Consider the following 17,522-nt stretch of genomic DNA (forward strand, 5'->3'; position numbering starts at 1 on the left):
GGGGGATTCCCCCCTTCACAGAGTCTGGAAGGCGGACATTCCCGACCTCTCGGAAGAGGATTGGGAGTCTGCGCTGGTCCAATATATACCAACAACCATATCTGCCAGAGACAGATTCATCCAATTGAAATTCCTACACAGGGCCTATTACACCCCCCAGCGCCTTGCCAAGATATTCAGTACCCAGTCAGACCGATGCCCCAAATGTCAGAGAGAGACAGGAACGTTCTACCACGTTGTGTGGGACTGCCCGGTCGTGCAGGGATACTGGGAGGGGGTGGTGGAAAAAATTAATGCTGCTACTGGCCTCCGAGTGCCACTGGACTCCAAGATTCTCCTTCTTGGTATCACAGAGGGCGTGACACAGTCTACTCACGCCGGCTTGCTAATATTCTTTCTCTGCTTCTACGCTAGGAAAACACTGCTACGACAGTGGAAGCTGGCGAGCCCCCCAACGGTGGCTCAATGGCTTGCACTGGTGGACTCCGTTCTGCCTCTATACAAACTGACCTACATGGGCCGCAAGTGCCCCCAAAAATTTGACAAAGTGTGGGGGACATGGGTGGCAGCTAGGGCACTGCCTGTTTGAGAATGCTCCTGTTTGCTCCGGGAATTCATAGTGCTTCTCCTTTCATCGTATGGAGGAGGCGCACTGCCCCCCCCCCTCCCCAGGGGGATTGGGACATGACTCACCGTCCTGCAGCCTGACTGGCTGACCCTCACTCTACCCAGTGATTCAACTTAGACCCATTCAGATCTATCTCTGGTGTGTTGCCCTGTACCTGTTATGCTGAATGTATGTATGTGCCAATCCGTACAATGTCAAACCATGCTGTACCACAGTTTGCTGATTTATCTTTTGTTTTGTTTCTTTATTTTATTAATAAAACTTTTCTGTTAAAAAAAAAAAAAGGAAGGCCCGTAGACGTGGTGTATCTAGATAAAGGAAGGCCCGTAGACGTGGTGTATCTGGATAAAGGAAGGCCGTAGACGTGGTGTATCTAGATAAAGGAAGGCCCGTAGACGTGGTGTATCTAGATAAAGGAAGGCCCGTAGACGTGGTGTATCTGGATAAAGGAAGGCCCGTAGACGTGGTGTATCTGGATAAAGGAAGGTCCGTAGTCGTGGTGTATCTAGATAAAGGAAGGCCCGTAGATGTGGTGTATCTGGATGAAGGAAGGCCCGTAGTCGTGGTGTATCTGGATAAAGGAAGGCCCGTAGACGTGGTGTATCTAGATAAAGGAAGGCCCGTAGACGTGGTGTATCTGGATAAAGGAAGGCCCGTAGATGTGGTGTATCTAGATAAAGGAAGGCCCGTAGTCGTGGTGTATCTGGATAAAGGAAGGCCCGTAGTCGTTGTGTATCTGGATAAAGGAAGGCCCGTAGATGTGGTGTATCTAGATAATGGAAGGCCCGTAGACGTGGTGTATCTGGATAAAGGAAGGCCCGTAGACGTGATGTATCTAGATAAAGGAAGGCCCGTAGATGTGGTGTATCTGGATAAAGGAAGGTCCGTAGACGTGGTGTATCTAGATAAAGGAAGGTCCGTAGACGTGGTGTATCTAGATAAAGGAAGGCCCGTAGATGTGGTGTATCTGGATAAAGGAAGGTCCGTAGTCGTGGTGTATCTAGATAAAGGAAGGCCCGTAGACGTGGTGTATCTGGATAAAGGAAGGCCCGTAGACGTGGTGTATCTGGATAAAGGAAGGCCTGTAGACGTGGTGTATCTGGATAAAGGAAGGCCCGTAGACGTGGTGTATCTAGATAAAGGAAGGCCCGTAGACGTGGTGTATCTGGATAAAGGAAGGTCCGTAGACGTGGTGTATCTAGATAAAGGAAGGTCCGTAGACGTGGTGTATCTAGATAAAGGAAGGCCCGTAGACGTGGTGTATCTGGATAAAGGAAGGCCCGTAGATGTGGTGTATCTACATAAAGGAAGGCCCGTAGACGTGGGGTAGTACACGGACCATAGGGGGAGTACATGGACCATAGGGTGAATACATGGACCATAGGGTGAATACATGGACCATAGGGGGGCGTACATGGACCATAGGGGGGCGTACATGGACCATAGGGGGCGTACATGGACCATAGGGTGAGTGCATGGACCATAGGTGGAGTACATGGACCATAGGGGGAGTACATGGACCATAGGGGGAGTACATGGACCATAGGGGGGAGTACATGGACCATAGGGTAAGAACACGGACCATAGGGGGAGTACATGGACCATAGGGTGAGTACATGGACCATAGGGTAAGAACACGGACCATAGGGGGAGTACATGGACCATAGGGGGAGTACATGGACCATAGGGGGAGTACATGGACCATAGGGGGGAGTACATGGACCATAGGGTAAGAACACGGACCATAGGGTGAGTACACGGACCATAGGGGGAGTACACGGACCATAGGGGGAGTACATGGACCATAGGGTAAGAACACGGACCATAGGGTGAGAACGTGGATTGAAAACTGGCTACAAGGGGGAGTTCAGAGGGTGGTGATAAATGGGGAGTACTCGGAATGGTTGGGGGGGGAGGGTAGTGGGGTCCCCCAGGGTTCTGTGCTGGGACCAATCCTCTTTAATTTGTTCATAAATGATCTGGGGGAGGGGTAAGCAGTGCAATCTCTGTATTTGAGGACAATACTGTAACGGATTATGGACTATTCTGCCTGGACATCGATAATAACTGCAGGACTTGTTACAGTTGGATTTACCACATTGTATTCTGAGCTCAAAGGGTTAATCATGCAAGGGACTCTTCACTGCTGAATGCTAATAGTCCCTTTGCATAGCTAATTGACTCTCCTTTGTTTAGTTAATCCCTTCAGAATACGGAGGCTTGCACCCTTGTGTCCAAGGGTGCAAGGCCAACACCGGGGAGGAAGTATTGCAGCTGTTCCTAATGGAACATTTCTTCCAAGACCTGGCCGCAGACATACAAGACTGGGTACGAGATCGCTGTCCCGCTAACTTAAACGAGGCGGCTCGGCTAGCAGATGAGTACGCGGAGACAAGGAAAGTAAGCCAGGGTACTATGCGGCTGGCTCAGAAGGTAGAACCGCGTACTCCAACCGTCACCCCACGCCCAGAGTTTCGGGCTCCAGTCCCACCACGTCCTCAGGGGCCTAGCAACTACCCCCGAGATTCGCCTAGGGTGACGTGCCATCACTGCAGCGACACGGGACATATTGCTCGTTATTGCCCTTTGAGAGCTACAAATAACAATTGGAGACGCACAACACCCAACACAGAGGTCACTCCATCACGTCCCTCTGCGGCCCACTGCCTAGAGACCGAGGGGGGCCCTGAGGAATGTCTGGGAATTTGGTATGAGGCAGACCCAATACAAGCGGCCTCTCCGGATAACCGTCAGCATCACCGTCAGGAGGTACGAGTGAATGGACAAGTAGCACAAGACCTAAGAGATTCCGGGACTACTATCACTCTGATTCAAAAACATCTGGTAAAGCCAGAGAACGTGTCCACTCGCACAGTTGCCGTCCGGGTCGCAGGGGGTGCTGTATTTCGCGTACCCACCACCCGGGTGCACTTAGACTGGGGAGTCGGGTCAGGAAAGACCACAGTTGGTATCATGGACAACCTACCTGCCGAGGTGGTGCTGGGCAACGACATTGGCCCTCTGACTTCGGCTTATTTACCTACACCTGCTGCTGCTTGTGCCGTGACCACCCGCGTTGCTGGAATCAACGCGCTTGCTGCTGAGACCCGGGTAAGACTACCTTCCCCGACATGTACTGTAGATCCGGCACAATATCACAGTCTAAAATGGGAATGTGACAAGTTGGCCAGTGAGAAATCAGAGATGCAACGACACTATGTCATGTATTATGAGATGTCCCGTGGCTTGAACATTGAAATGCACAAACAGGCGGAAATTGTCAAAAGATTAAATGGGATTTGCATCCAGGTGGTGCCGTATCTGTCCCAAGAGCATCAGCAACAGGTTTTGGGAGCCATTGAGAGAGCAAAGCAAGTGACTGTTCCAGAACTGAATTCTATTATTCACCTTCACCATCAGCTACCGACCTGGTAAGCCAATGGGAAGGCCGACGGACTGTCCAGGCAAACGGAACTTTTACCTTAACAGCAGACCGGACATCCCCAAGTTGATCCGAAAAGGATCAATCCGGGTCTGCCGGAGTGTTCCACAAAAGGGGGGCAGTGTAACAGATTATGGACTATTCTGCCTGGACATTGATAATAACTGCAGGACTTGTTACAGTTGGATTTACCACATTGTATTCTGAGCTCAAAGGGTTAATCATGCAAGGGACTCTTCACTGCTGAATGCTAATAGTCCCTTTGCATAGCTAATTGACTCTCCGTTGTTTAGTTAATCCCTTCAGAATACGGAGGCTGTTATGTGTGAGTGTATAATTGTTTTAAAGGTTAATTGAATTCTATTGAGAAAGGAATGTGCCTGGCCAGAAAATGTTAAGTGGTTTGCGGTGCCGAAGCGTCTAGAGACTGGTCAAGTGATTAATTCAAGGAGATGTCATTGTTTCAGGGGGTCTGTGTTGAAGCCCCCTACTGGGTGAAGGGGGGGGGGGGGCGGAAACTGTCATTGTTCTTGTAACAGTTGTAAGCAGATATAAGCAGGTGAAATATGCCAAATAAAGTCAGTCTGCTTGACTCTGCAAACGTAGCCCGTCTCGTTTCTTGGAAGGGCGTTCGATGGGATATACCGGCGGTACCTGCATATCGCAGCTTGCCAGGGAAAAGGACGTCTCCAACGGCTGATACCCCTCACTACCAGTGGGTAGCCGTTACAAATACTAAACTAAGCAGGGCAATAACTGCTAATAAGTACTGGTGACCCCACAATAGGGAGAAAACTTTTCCGTGGAAGGGAGTTTAATAAAACACGGGGCCCCTCATTAATATTAGTAGAAAATCGGCTTAACCTTAAACTACATAGAGGGTTCTTTACTGTAAGAGTGGCAAGGATGTGGAATTCCCTTCCACAGGCGGTGGTCTCAGCAGGGGAGGGGCATCGATAGTTTCAAGAAACTGTTTGTGGGGTTATTAGAAGTGGGGCGATCTACCACTGTATATCATGTGACTGGGACTTGTACACTACGGGGAGAATAGTGTAGAGGGGGATGGTAATACAGGATTGAAGGTGTCCTTCTCTCCTGGAGGATTATTCTCAGTGTCTCTTCTCTCTCTCTCTCTTTTTTCAGGGTGAAGATGCGCGGTAGGGAACGTGCAGAGATGTGGAATCGCATTGAGGAAATGGCACGATTGAACCCGCAGGTACCTGGTTATGGGTGGTGGGTACAGGTCAGTTGTACCTGGTGGTGGGTACAGGTCAGTTGTACCTGGTTATGGGTGGAGGGTACAGGTCAGTTGTACCTGGTGGTGGGTACAGGTCAGTTGTACCTGGTTATGGGTGGTGGGTACAGGTCAGTTTTAGGTACATCTCCCGAGTTCCATGCTCCTTCCACCTTCTGGGTTCTGCATTCGTTTTACATAACGCAGAATGCAGCAGGACAAGTGAGACTCCCTTGCTTTGTGGTCTGAGGGCTCCAGTATGGGAAAGGACTTGGAAGTGGGGAGGGATCTCTCCGTTGTGGACAGTTCATCCTCCCACATGGTGTGTATTGGGGACACTGAGCCTATCCATGGGGAACGTTCTCTTCTGTTTGTATAAAGTGATTTACTCTTCTGTAATCTGTCTCTCTGTCTCTCTTCATCATGGCCGCCACATGCAGTACTCCATGTTTTATTCTCCTCCCGCACTCAGTCTGCTCTGCTCCATGGAGACAGACACTCCGACCACTGAGGACATTCAGATCCTGAAGAAGACAATGGAGACTGAGGCTGCTCAGGTGACCGCTGGTCCTTCCCCCTCCCCCTTAACACCTCCTAACCTCTGAACCTTTTCATCATTCATAGCACCTCCATACACACACCTATCCTTCCTCTGCTGCGTCAACCTTCAATGTACACTCTATGGCCAGATGTATACCCCCCCCTCCCTCCCAAGTCATGGGGTTCAGGGGTCCCCAGGGAAGGGTCCCGGTAATCCTCCATCAATACATTGTAGACAGTTGTGCTCTTCTAACGTACAAAGCCAGCTCCATAAATACACGGGGTGACCAGTTTGGTGTGAAGGAATTCCAGTGTCCTGTACAGAGTCCTGACCTTATCCCTATTTTTGCAAGACCTTTTGGTATAAGGTCTTCTCATCCAACATCGGTACTTACCCTCAAACCTACTGAACACCTTTGGGACAAATTCTTCTGATCCCAAAGCTGTTAAGTAAGTTTGAGGTCATGGAGGAACTTGAGTGTCCTGCACAGAGCCCTGACCTCGTCCCTACTGAACACCTTTGGGATGCCCAATGTGGGACCCAACACGTGAGCTGGATCTTCTCATCCAACATCTGTACCCGACCTCACAAAGGGGCACAAATTCCCAAAGACCCCTTCCAAAATCTTGTAGAAAAATCTTCCCAGAAGAGTGGGGAATGGTAGAGCCACAAAGGAGGTAACTCCATTTCATTGTCGTACATCACAGAACTCCTTCATATCCATTATAGATCGGGTTATGCTGCCACCTTCAGGTAATCGGACATTGGCAAAAAAGGCAGAAAGTCCCTTCCTTGGCATAACCTCTCCCCATTAGACAAGGCTCAGGTTTTTTAGGTGGTGGTCCTGTCTGTGCAGGTTTTAGATTCTCAATAATTCCATCTGGGATTAAGAGATTGGCTTCTTTGGGATCTATTACCCTCAGAGTTGTACCCGGACTCTGCACTGGACACGCAGGGACAGCCTGTAAGGTTGCTGATCGGCACTGGACACGTCAGAACATGAACCTGAACAATGATTGGTTGCCTTGCGGACCAGTAGGATGCTGTGCAGGGGGCCATCAGAGGCCATCGGAGGATGAGGAAGATGGGAAGGTCGGAGGATGAGGAAGATGGGAACGGTCAGAGGATGAGGAAGATGGGAACGGTCGGAGGATGAGGAAGATGGGAACCAGCCGAGGATGAGGAAGATGGGAACCAGCCGAGGATGAGGAAGATGGGAACGGTCGGAGGATGAGGAAGATGGGAACCAGCCGAGGATGAGGAAGATGGGAACCATCAGAGGCCATCGGAGGATGAGGAAGATGGGAACCAGCTGAGGATGAGGAAGATGGGAACGGTCGGAGGATGAGGAAGATGGGAACCAGCCGAGGATGAGGAAGATGGGAACGGTCGGAGGATGAGGAAGATGGGAACCAGCCGAGGATGAGGAAGATGGGAACCATCAGAGGCCATCGGAGGATGAGGAAGATGGGAACCAGCTGAGGATGAGGAAGATGGGAACCAGCCGAGGATGAGGAAGATGGGAACCAGCCGAGGATGAGGAAGATGGGAACCAGCCGAGGATGAGGAAGATGGGAACGGTCGGAGGATGAGGAAGATGGGAACGGTCGGAGGATGAGGAAGATGGGAACGGTCGGAGGATGAGGAAGATGGGAACGGTCGGAGGATGAGGAAGATGGGAACCAGCCGAGGATGAGGAAGATGGGAACCATCAGAGGCCATCGGAGGATGAGGAAGATGGGAACCAGCCGAGGATGAGGAAGATGGGAACCAGCCGAGGATGAGGAAGATGGGAACGGTCGGAGGATGAGGAAGATGGGAACGGTCGGAGGATGAGGAAGATGGGAACGGTCGGAGGATGAGGAAGATGGGAACGGTCGGAGGATGAGGAAGATGGGAACCAGCCGAGGATGAGGAAGATGGGAACCGTCGGAGGATGAGGAAGATGGGAACCATCAGAGGCCATCGGAGGATGAGGAAGATGGGAACCAGCCGAGGATGAGGAAGATGGGAACCAGCCGAGGATGAGTCTAAGTCGCCATTATTACCTGAGGTGATGTCTATGTTCCATCTCAGCCAGGACTTTGTGTTGCTGTCTTTTTGTCCTGGGGGGGGGGGGGGGGGCAAGGCTCTTCACACTTTGGATGTGGTTGGCGCCCTCCAGCGTTCTCTGACATCCATTCATCGGTCGGATTCCATCTTTGTGCTTCCGGAAGGTCACACCGCTTCCAAGTCTACGATTTCTGCATGGATCTGTCCTCTTGCAGTCTGAAGGGTGAAGTTCCACCGTTTTGGGTGACGGACAATTCTCCCCGGAGTGTCGGTGCTTCCGGGGAATTTCACATCACACTTCTGTACCTCAAGTTTTGACCTGGATTTTGCTTCATACTTTTATGGATAGTGGATGTTCGAGCCGTTCAGTATGTTACCTTAAGTTGGCATCTTGTTTAGGGCCTGTTGGTTGCCATGTTGCTGCCCTCCCCCACTATTCAGTGCTCAGAGAACATCTCTATGGCCATGGGTATCAAGATGCTCGTTGTCCCATCATGTTTGGTAAAGAAACTGAGATTTTTGATTTAATGGTAAAATACTTTTCTTGGAGTACATCATGGGACACAGAGATCCTCCCATCTTTCTTTTGTGGTTCATTGCTTGCTTCAAACCCAAGTCCTGCCTACTGGGGAGGGGTTATGCCTAAGAGGGTGTCCAATCACCTGAAGGTGGCAGTATAACCCTATAAGCATGGATATGAAGTCACTTCTTCCTGGACACCCACCATAAGCTCTGTGACCCAACTTTTCTATTCCTCTTTTCTTTCTTGTCTAATGAGGGACACAGGAAGTATTTCATGTTTTGGGTTCTAGTCACTTACATGAGGATTGGACGGCAGCAAACAACAAACTAAAGGCCAGCCTAGGATAACCCCGCCTACTCCCAGCATGCTTCAGTTTTCTGCTGATGTTCTAGGGGGGTAGACATATTTTAGATTACATTGATTTACAGGAAGAATCCCCCCACCCCCCCACTTGCTGCTTCTCATTTTCTACATTCTTTTTGTTGCTTACGGTGACTTTGGAGGTTGGATGACCAGAAGAAACCAATCAGTTACCTGCTGTCTGGGTTCCGTGAGGACTTCCTTATAGCTTGTGTGTTATGTTGCTTAACTGCCACATGGTCACGTCTGATTCTGGTCACGGGGGGAGGATAGTCCCCGATGTACGGAGTCCTCCCAGCTCCCTCTACTAATGCGGCTTGCAACAGGCCTATTGATGCTGCTGCAGCAGGGAATTGTGTCACTCCCCCCAGAGGCTTTATTTGCTCCACCGGTGTGGCCAGCTCCCCTATCCTCCCGGCTGAGGGTTTTACTTCATTCAAGTTATTTGTCTCGGGTGAAATCCTGTGCCTTCTGCTGCAGTTTTTGGACCTGTCTGCGGTCTTTGATTCACTCCAGTCTTTATCTGAAGATCTTACCTCGGAGGAGCAGCAGTATTATGAGACCATTTATGCTCTTATTGATGTGATGGGTAGCGCTCTGAAACTATAGGACCAGCATGTTGCGTCTCCCAGTGTTGTTTCCAGTCTTTGGCCCTTTAGAGCCTCTACAGAGATTCACATATAATAACAAAAAGTCTCCGACTGGGTACTCCCAAAGAGCAAACGCGACCAGTGAAAGGGTCAAAAAAAAGAAAAGAAAAAAGGGGTAAATAATAATAAAATACCCGAAACACTGGTAAAGTGGAATATCATAAGTTATGTTGCCGCAGTGAACCATTTTAACAAATAATAACGTGTCCCTCCCTAAGCTATGACAAATTGTGCGCACTCCTCATTGGCCTGGTTATGCAGTTGGGGCCGACACAGAAACGGAAAAAAGGAGAGCCATGAAAGAGAAAAGAGAGGAAAAAAAAAAAGGGGAGGGGAGGTAGAACGGGTAAAAGGGGAGGTCAAGGATAGTATAAGAGCAATATACGGGAAAGGAGGTGAGGACATCACCAACACTGTGATACGAGGGCAGCCTTAAGAAACCAAAGTGTAGTTCTTGTTGGATGAATCGTGTTGCGTCTGCCCCCCCAACTCTTACTACCCTTGCACCCATTTGAAGAGCACGGTGTAAAAAGCGGATTGCTCCCTCTGTGTTTGGCACTATGATCCTCCTGTTTGGTTCCTCACCTTCTAGTAGCACAATATAGATTAGTAGATCTCCGAGGATCTCTTCCAGGTCTTCTGGTCATTTCCCCGGTTCCTGCAGCAGATCAGTTTTACTGACAATTTAAATGAATCTTTTCATCATTTCCAAACCACAAGGGTGCATCTGCTCTATCTTGGTTTAAAAGCCTAGAACTTCTTCATGAAATGCACCACTTTGTGGCCACCACATCTTTCCCTTGATGAGCAGGTTTTATTTCGCTCTGGTGTGTCACTTTTAATAAATTCTCTTTGTTTTTTACGCGCCTCATATACTGTACAATCCTTTAATTGGAGTTTATTGAGGGACACCTTTGGGTTATGCCGCCGCCTACAGGAGGCCGACATCGGAAGAGGCTTTGCACATCCCCCTGGCAGAACTAGGAGAAGAAAACCGCCGAAGCAAATCTGCTAATCAGTCACTTGATGCCAAAGAAGTAATCACAGGAAAAATGGAACCGAATCCTTGAAGCCATCAGCTGGGATGACGGGCTGAACCTTGAGGGACTCCGGCTTCTCCTTCTACCATCTCTAGGTGGCTCAGCCCGTCATCCCAGCTTATGGCTTCACCGCCCTCCATTGTCTGGATGTGGTCTGTGATCCTCCATCTCTCAGCCACTCGATGAGGGACTCCGGCTTCTCCTTCTACCATCTCTAGGTGGCTCAGCCCGTCATCCCAACTTATGGCTTCACCGCCCTCCATTGTCTGGATGTGGTCTGTGATCCTCCATCTCTCAGCCACTCCTTGAGGGACTCCGGCTTCTCCTTCTACCATCTCTAGGTGGCTCAGCCCGTCATCCCAGCTTATGGCTTCACCGCCCTCCATTGTCTGGATGTGGTCTGTGATCCTCCATCTCTCAGCCACTCGATGAGGGAGTCCGGCTTCTCCTTCTACCATCTCTAGGTGGCTCAGCCCGTCATCCCAACTTATGGCTTCACCGCCCTCCATTGTCTGGATGTGGTCTGTGGTCCTTCATCTCTCAGGGACTCCTTGAGGGACTCCGGCTTCTTCTACCATCTCTAGGGGGCTCAGCCCGTCATCCCAGCTTATGGCTTCACTGCCCTCCATTGTCTGGATGTGGTCTGTGATCCTCCATCTCTCAGGGACTCCTTGAGGGACTCCGGCTTCTTCTACCATCTCTAGGTGGCTCAGCCCGTCATCCCAGCTTATGGCTTCACCGCCCTCCATTGTCTGGATGTGGTCTGTGATCCTCCATCTCTCAGCCACTCCTTGAGGGACTCCGGCTTCTCCTTCTACCATCTCTAGGAGGCTCAGCCCGTCATCCCAGCTTATGGCTTCACCGCCCTCCATTGTCTGGATGTGGTCTGTGATCCTCCATCTCTCAGGGACTCCTTGAGGGACTCCGGCTTCTCCTTCCACCATCTCTAGGGGGCTCAGCCCATCATCCCAGCTTATGGCTTCACCGCCCTCCATTGTCTGGATGTGGTCTGTGATCCTCCATCTCTCAGCCACTCCTTGAGGGACTCCGGCTTCTCCTTCTACCATCTCTAGGGGGCTCAGCCCATCATCCCAGTTTATGGCTTCACCGCCCTCCATTGTCTGGATGTGGTCTGTGGTCCTTCATCTCTCAGCCACTCCTTGAGGGACTCCGGCTTCTCCTTCTACCATCTCTAGGTGGCTCAGCCCGTCATCCCAGCTGATGGCTTCACCGCCCTCCATTGTCTGGATGTGGTCTGTGATCCTCCATCTCTCATCCACTCCTTGAGGGACTCCGGCTTCTCCTTCCACCATCTCTAGGTGGCTCAGCCCGTCATCATAGCTTATGGCTTCACCGCCCTCCATTGTCTGGATGTGGTGTGTGATCCTCCATCTCTCAGCCACTCCTTGAGGGACTCCGGCTTCTCCTTCTACCATCTCTAGGTGTCTCAGCCCGTCATCATAGCTTATGGCTTCACCGCCCTCCATTGTCTGGATGTGGTCTGTGATCCTCCATCTCTCAGCCACTCCTTGAGGGACTCCGGCTTCTTCTACCATCTCTAGGGGGCTCAGCCCGTCATCCCAGCTTATGGCTTCACCGCCCTCCATTGTCTGGATGTGGTCTGTGATCCTCCATCTCTCAGCCACTCCTTGAGGGACTCCGGCTTCTCCTTCTACCATCTCTAGGTGGCTCAGCCCGTCATCCCAGCTTATGGCTTCACCACCCTCCATTGTCTGGATGTGGTCTGTGATCCTCCATCTCTCAGCCACTCCTTGAGGGACTCCGGGTTCTCCTTCTACCATCTCTAGGTGGCTCAGCCCGTCATCCCAGCTTATGGCTTCACCGCCCCCCATTGTCTGGATGTGGTCTGTGATCCTCCATCTCTCAGGGACTCCGGCTTCTCCTTCTACCATCTCTAGGTGGCTCAGCCCGTCATCCCAACTTATGGCTTCACCGCCCTCCATTGTCTGGATGTGGTCTGTGATCCTCCATCTCTCAGGGACTCCTTGAGGGACTCCGGCTTCTCCTTCTACCATCTCTAGGTGGCTCAGCCCGTCATCCCAGCTTATGGCTTCACCGCCCTCCATTGTCTGGATGTGGTCTGTGATCCTCCATCTCTCAGGGACTCCGGCTTCTTCTACCATCTCTAGGGGGCTCAGCCCGTCATCCCAGCTTATGGCTTCACCGCCCTCCATTGTCTGGATGTGGTCTGTGATCCTCCATCTCTCAGCCACTCCTTGAGGGACTCCGGCTTCTCCTTCTACCATCTCTAGGTGGCTCAGCCCGTCATCCCAGCTTATGGCTTCACCGCCCTCCATTGTCTGGATGTGGTCTGTGATCCTCCATCTCTCAGCCACTCCTTGAGGGACTCCGGGTTCTCCTTCTACCATCTCTAGGTGGCTCAGCCCGTCATCCCAGCTTATGGCTTCACCGCCCTCCATTGTCTGGATGTAGTCTGTGATCCTCCATCTCTCAGGGACTCCGGCTTCTCCTTCTACCATCTCTAGGTGGCTCAGCCCGTCATCCCAACTTATGGCTTCACCGCCCTCCATTGTCTGGATGTGGTCTGTGATCCTCCATCTCTCAGGGACTCCTTGAGGGACTCCGGCTTCTCCTTCTACCATCTCTAGGTGGCTCAGCCCGTCATCCCAGCTTATGGCTTCACCGCCCTCCATTGTCTGGATGTGGTCTGTGATCCTCCATCTCTCAGCCACTCCTTGAGGGACTCCGGCTTCTCCTTCTACCATTTCTAGGTGGCTCAGCCCGTCATCCCAGCTGATGGCTTCACCGCCCTCCATTGTCTGGATGTGGTCTGTGATCCTCCATCTCTCAGGGACTCCTTGAGGGACTCCGGCTTCTCCTTCTACCATCTCTAGGTGGCTCAGCCCGTCATCCCAGCTGATGGCTTCACTGCCCTCCATTGTCTGGATGTGGTCTGTGATCCTCCATCTCTCAGCCACTCCTTGAGGGACTCCGGCTTCTCCTTCTACCATTTCTAGGTGGCTCAGCCCGTCATCCCAGCTTATGGCTTCACCGCCCTCCATTGTCTTGATGTGGTGTGTGATCCTCCATCTCTCAGCCACTCCTTGAGGGACTCCGGCTTCTCCTTCTACCATCTCTAGGGGGCTCAGCCCGTCATCCCAGCTTATGGCTTCACCGCCCTCCATTGTCTGGATGTGGTGTGTGATCCTCCATCTCTCAGCCACTCCTTGAGGGACTCCGGCTTCTCCTTCTACCATCTCTAGGTGGCTCAGCCCGTCATCATAGCTTATGGCTTCACCGCCCTCCATTGTCTGGATGTGGTCTGTGATCCTCCATCTCTCAGCCACTCCTTGAGGGACTCCGGCTTCTTCTACCATCTCTAGGGGGCTCAGCCCGTCATCCCAGCTTATGGCTTCACCGCCCTCCATTGTCTGGATGTGGTGTGTGATCCTCCATTTCTCAGCCACTCCTTGAGGGACTCCGGCTTCTCCTTCTACCATCTCTAGGTGGCTCAGCCCGTCATCCCAGCTGATGGCTTCACCGCCCTCCATTGTCTGGATGTGGTCTGTGATCCTCCATCTCTCAGGGACTCCTTGAGGGACTCCGGCTTCTCCTTCCCCCATCTCTAGGGGGCTCAGCCCGTCATCCCAGCTGATGGCTTCAAGGATTCGGTTCCATTTTTCCTGTGATTACTTCTTTGGCATCAAGTGACTGATTAGCAGATTTGCTTCGGCGCTTTTCTTCTCCTAGTTCTGCCAGGGGGATGTGCAAAGCCTCCTCCGATGTCGGCCTCTTGTAGGCGGCGGCATAACCCAAAGGTGTCCCTCAATAAACTCCAATTAAAGGATTGTACAGTATATGAGGCGCGTAAAAAACAAAGTGAATTTATTAAAAGTGACACACCAGAGCGAAATAAAACCTGCTCTTCAATGTAATTCTGTATTTATTATCATTACATTTATTTTCATACACAATCGGGAGTATCTGAATCTCAATCGCTATCCTCCCATTGCAGCAAAGTTGGGGGGTAGGGAGAAAGCAACAAAAGGAGGCAATTGGTTAATGTACTGATGAGGAGCATGCTGATGGGAGGAGAGAGCAGAGTAACAGATGAGCTTATGACTGTGCGTCCAGTGACAGACGGAGGGCAGGTCCGTTGGTTGATGCCGTTCATCATACTGAAGATATCTAGTGACCGGAAAGTACTGCGGGGGAGGGGGATAGAGATAAAGTATCGTCTCTGTTTTGATATTTAAGGTTTAATAAAAAATGAAAGCAAAACTTCTCCCTTCATACAGGAAGAGAGGCGCCAATCCTCCTGCCTGCAAACGGGAGGATTCCTTCTCCAGTCTGGCGAAGACCAAACCATAGAGAAGATTATTGTGCGAGTGGCGGGCAAAGTCCAGCTTTATATTCGTGTCAGGAGAGGGTCGCTTCCGTGTCAGGAGAGGGTCGCTTCCGTGTCGGGAGAGGGTCGCTTCCGTGTCGGGAGAGGGTCACTTCCGTGTCGGGAGAGGGTCGCTTCGGTGTCGGGAGAGGGTCGCTTCCGTGTCAGGAGAGGGTCGCTTCCGTGTCGGGAGAGGGTCGCTTCCGTGTCAGGAGAGGGTCGCTTCCGTGTCGGGAGAGGGTCGCTCCGGTGTCGGGAGAGGGTCGCTCCGGTGTCGGGAGAGGGTCGCTTCGGTGTCGGGAGAGGGTCGCTTCTGTGTCGGGAGAGGGTCGCTTCGGTGTCGGGAGAGGGTCGCTTCGGTGTCGGGAGATAGTCGCTTCGGTGTCGGGAGAGGGTCGCTTCCGTGTCGGGAGAGGGTCGCTTCGGTGTCGGGAGAGGGTCGGTGTCGGGAGAGGGTCGCTCCGGTGTCGGGAGAGGGTCGGTGTCGGGAGAGGGTCGCTTCGGTGTCGGGAGAGGGTCGCTTCGGTGTCGGGAGAAGGTCGCTCCGGTGTCGGGAGAGGGTCGTGTCAGGAGAGGGTCGCTTCGGTGTCGGGAGAGGGTCGCTTCGGTGTCGGGAGAGGGTCGCTCCGGTGTCGGGAGAGGGTCGCTTCGGTGTCGGGAGAGGGTCGCTTCGGTGTCGGGAGAGGGTCGCTTCGGTGTCGGGAGAGGGTCGCTTCGGTGTCGGGAGAGGGTCGCTTCTGTGTCGGGAGAGGGTCGCTTCGGTGTCGGGAGATAGTCGCTTCCGTGTCGGGAGAGGGTCGCTTCCGTGTCGGGAGAGGGTCGCTTCGGTGTCGGGAGAGGGTCGCTCCAGTGTCGGGAGAGGGTCGCTTCGGTGTCGGGAGAGGGTCGCTTCGGTGTCGGGAGAGGGTCGCTTCGGTGTCGGGAGAGGGTCGCTTCGGTGTCGGGAGAGGGTCGCTTCTGTGTCGGGAGAGGGTCGCTTCGGTGTCGGGAGATAGTCGCTTCGGTGTCGGGAGAGGGTCGCTTCCGTGTCGGGAGAGGGTCGCTTCGGTGTCGGGAGAGGGTCGCTTCGGTGTCGGGAGAAGGTCGCTCCGGTGTCGGGAGAGGGTCGTGTCAGGAGAGGGTCGCTTCGGTGTCGGGAGAGGGTCGCTTCCGTGTCGGGAGAGGGTCGCTCCGGTGTCGGGAGAGGGTCGCTTCCGTGTCGGGATAGGGTCGCTTCGGTGTCGGGAGAGGGTCGCTTCGGTGTCGGGAGAGGGTCGCTTCGGTGTCGGGAGAGGGTCGCTCCGGTGTCGGGAGAGGGTCGTGTCGGTGTCGGGAGAGGGTCGTTTCCGTGTCGGGAGAGGGTCACTTCCGTGTCGGGAGAGGGTCGGTGTCGGGAGAGGGTCGCTTCCGTGTCAGGAGAGGGTCGCTTCCGTGTCGGGAGAGGATCGCGTCGGGAGAGGGTCGGTGTCGGGAGAGGGTCGCTTCGGTGTCGGGAGAGGGTCGCTTCGGTGTCGGGAGAGGGTCGCTTCGGTGTCGGGAGAGGGTCGCTTCTGTGTCGGGAGAGGGTCGCTTCCGTGTCGGGAGAGGGTCGCTTCGGTGTCGGGAGAGGGTCGCTTCGGTGTCGGGAGAGGGTCGCTTCGGTGTCGGGAGAGGGTAGCGTCGGGAGAGGGTCGATTAGGTGTCGGGAGAGGGTCACGTTGGTGTCGGGAGAGGGTCGCGTCGGGAGAGGGTCGCGTCAGGAGAGGGTCGCGTCGGGAGAGGGTCGATTAGGTCTAGTCGGGAGAGGGTCGATTAGGTGTCGGGAGAGGGTCGCTCCGGTGTCAGGAGAGGGTCGCTCCGGTGTCGGGAGAGGGTCGCTCCGGTGTCAGGAGAGGGTCGCTCCGGTGTCGGGAGAGGGTCGCTCCGGTGTCGGGAGAGGGTCGCTCCGGTGTCGGGAGAGGGTCGCGTCCGGAGAGGGCCGCGTCGGTTTCGGGAGAGGGTCGATTAGATGTCGGGAGAGGGTCGCTCCGGTGTCGGGAGAGGGTCGTGTCGGGAGAGGGTCGCGTCGGGAGAGGGTCACTTCCAAGGGGTCATATGACCCGCAGGGCCGGTGCTCTCGCCATTAATTCCCTTTACAAAGGATTTTATTGATGGGGATTTGGAAAGGTTCGAGGCTCAGAGCTCCTCCCACAGTGGAGAGACCAATAATACGAAGGGATCCGGACATACGACTGGCCCCTCCCCCTCCCATGTTGCTCTGAGGGATCGGCATGTAAGTGGGAATACAGAGAAGAGAGGTAGGTGTCGGAGGAGCGTCCACATTCCCTCCATGGGGGACCCTGGCAATCCGAGCGCAGACTGTACTGTCTGAGGTGCGTGGAGTAAGACTGACCACACCGATCCTTTCTCTGGTCAGATGGAAAAGGATTCCTCCATGTGCGCTGTGTGGATGGAAGAATCTCCCGCTGGGCGGAGCTTCAGTATCTTGCTAGTCGGCCCCCCGCTGGCTCTCTCAATACCTGAACATTCTGATTGGTTGCCGGCGGGGGGCCGACTAGCAAGATACTGAAGCTCCGCCCAGCGGGAGATTCTTCCATCCACACAGCGCACATGGAGGAATGCAGAGAAAGGATCGGTGTGGTCAGTGTCAGACAGTACAGTCTGCGCTCGGATTACCAGGGCCCCCCATGGAGGGAATGTGGACGCTCCTCCGACCCGCAGATAA

General features: G+C 53.2%; 1 protein-coding gene across 1 annotated transcript in view; it reads left to right on the top strand.

The window, feature by feature from the left end:
- Positions 1-17,522, top strand: part of LOC120921794 (serine/threonine-protein phosphatase 2A 56 kDa regulatory subunit delta isoform-like) — a 111,718-nt gene that overhangs the window by 82,419 nt on the left and 11,777 nt on the right. The window contains exons 12-13 of the mRNA XM_040334298.1: positions 5,214-5,286; positions 5,745-5,861. Coding sequence (XP_040190232.1) covers positions 5,214-5,286; positions 5,745-5,861 — 190 coding nt within the window. The remainder of the gene's footprint in view (positions 1-5,213; positions 5,287-5,744; positions 5,862-17,522) is intronic.

Source organism: Rana temporaria (assembly GCF_905171775.1).
Source record: "Rana temporaria chromosome 4 unlocalized genomic scaffold, aRanTem1.1 chr4rx, whole genome shotgun sequence".
In the NCBI taxonomy this organism is placed as follows: domain Eukaryota; kingdom Metazoa; phylum Chordata; class Amphibia; order Anura; family Ranidae; genus Rana; species Rana temporaria.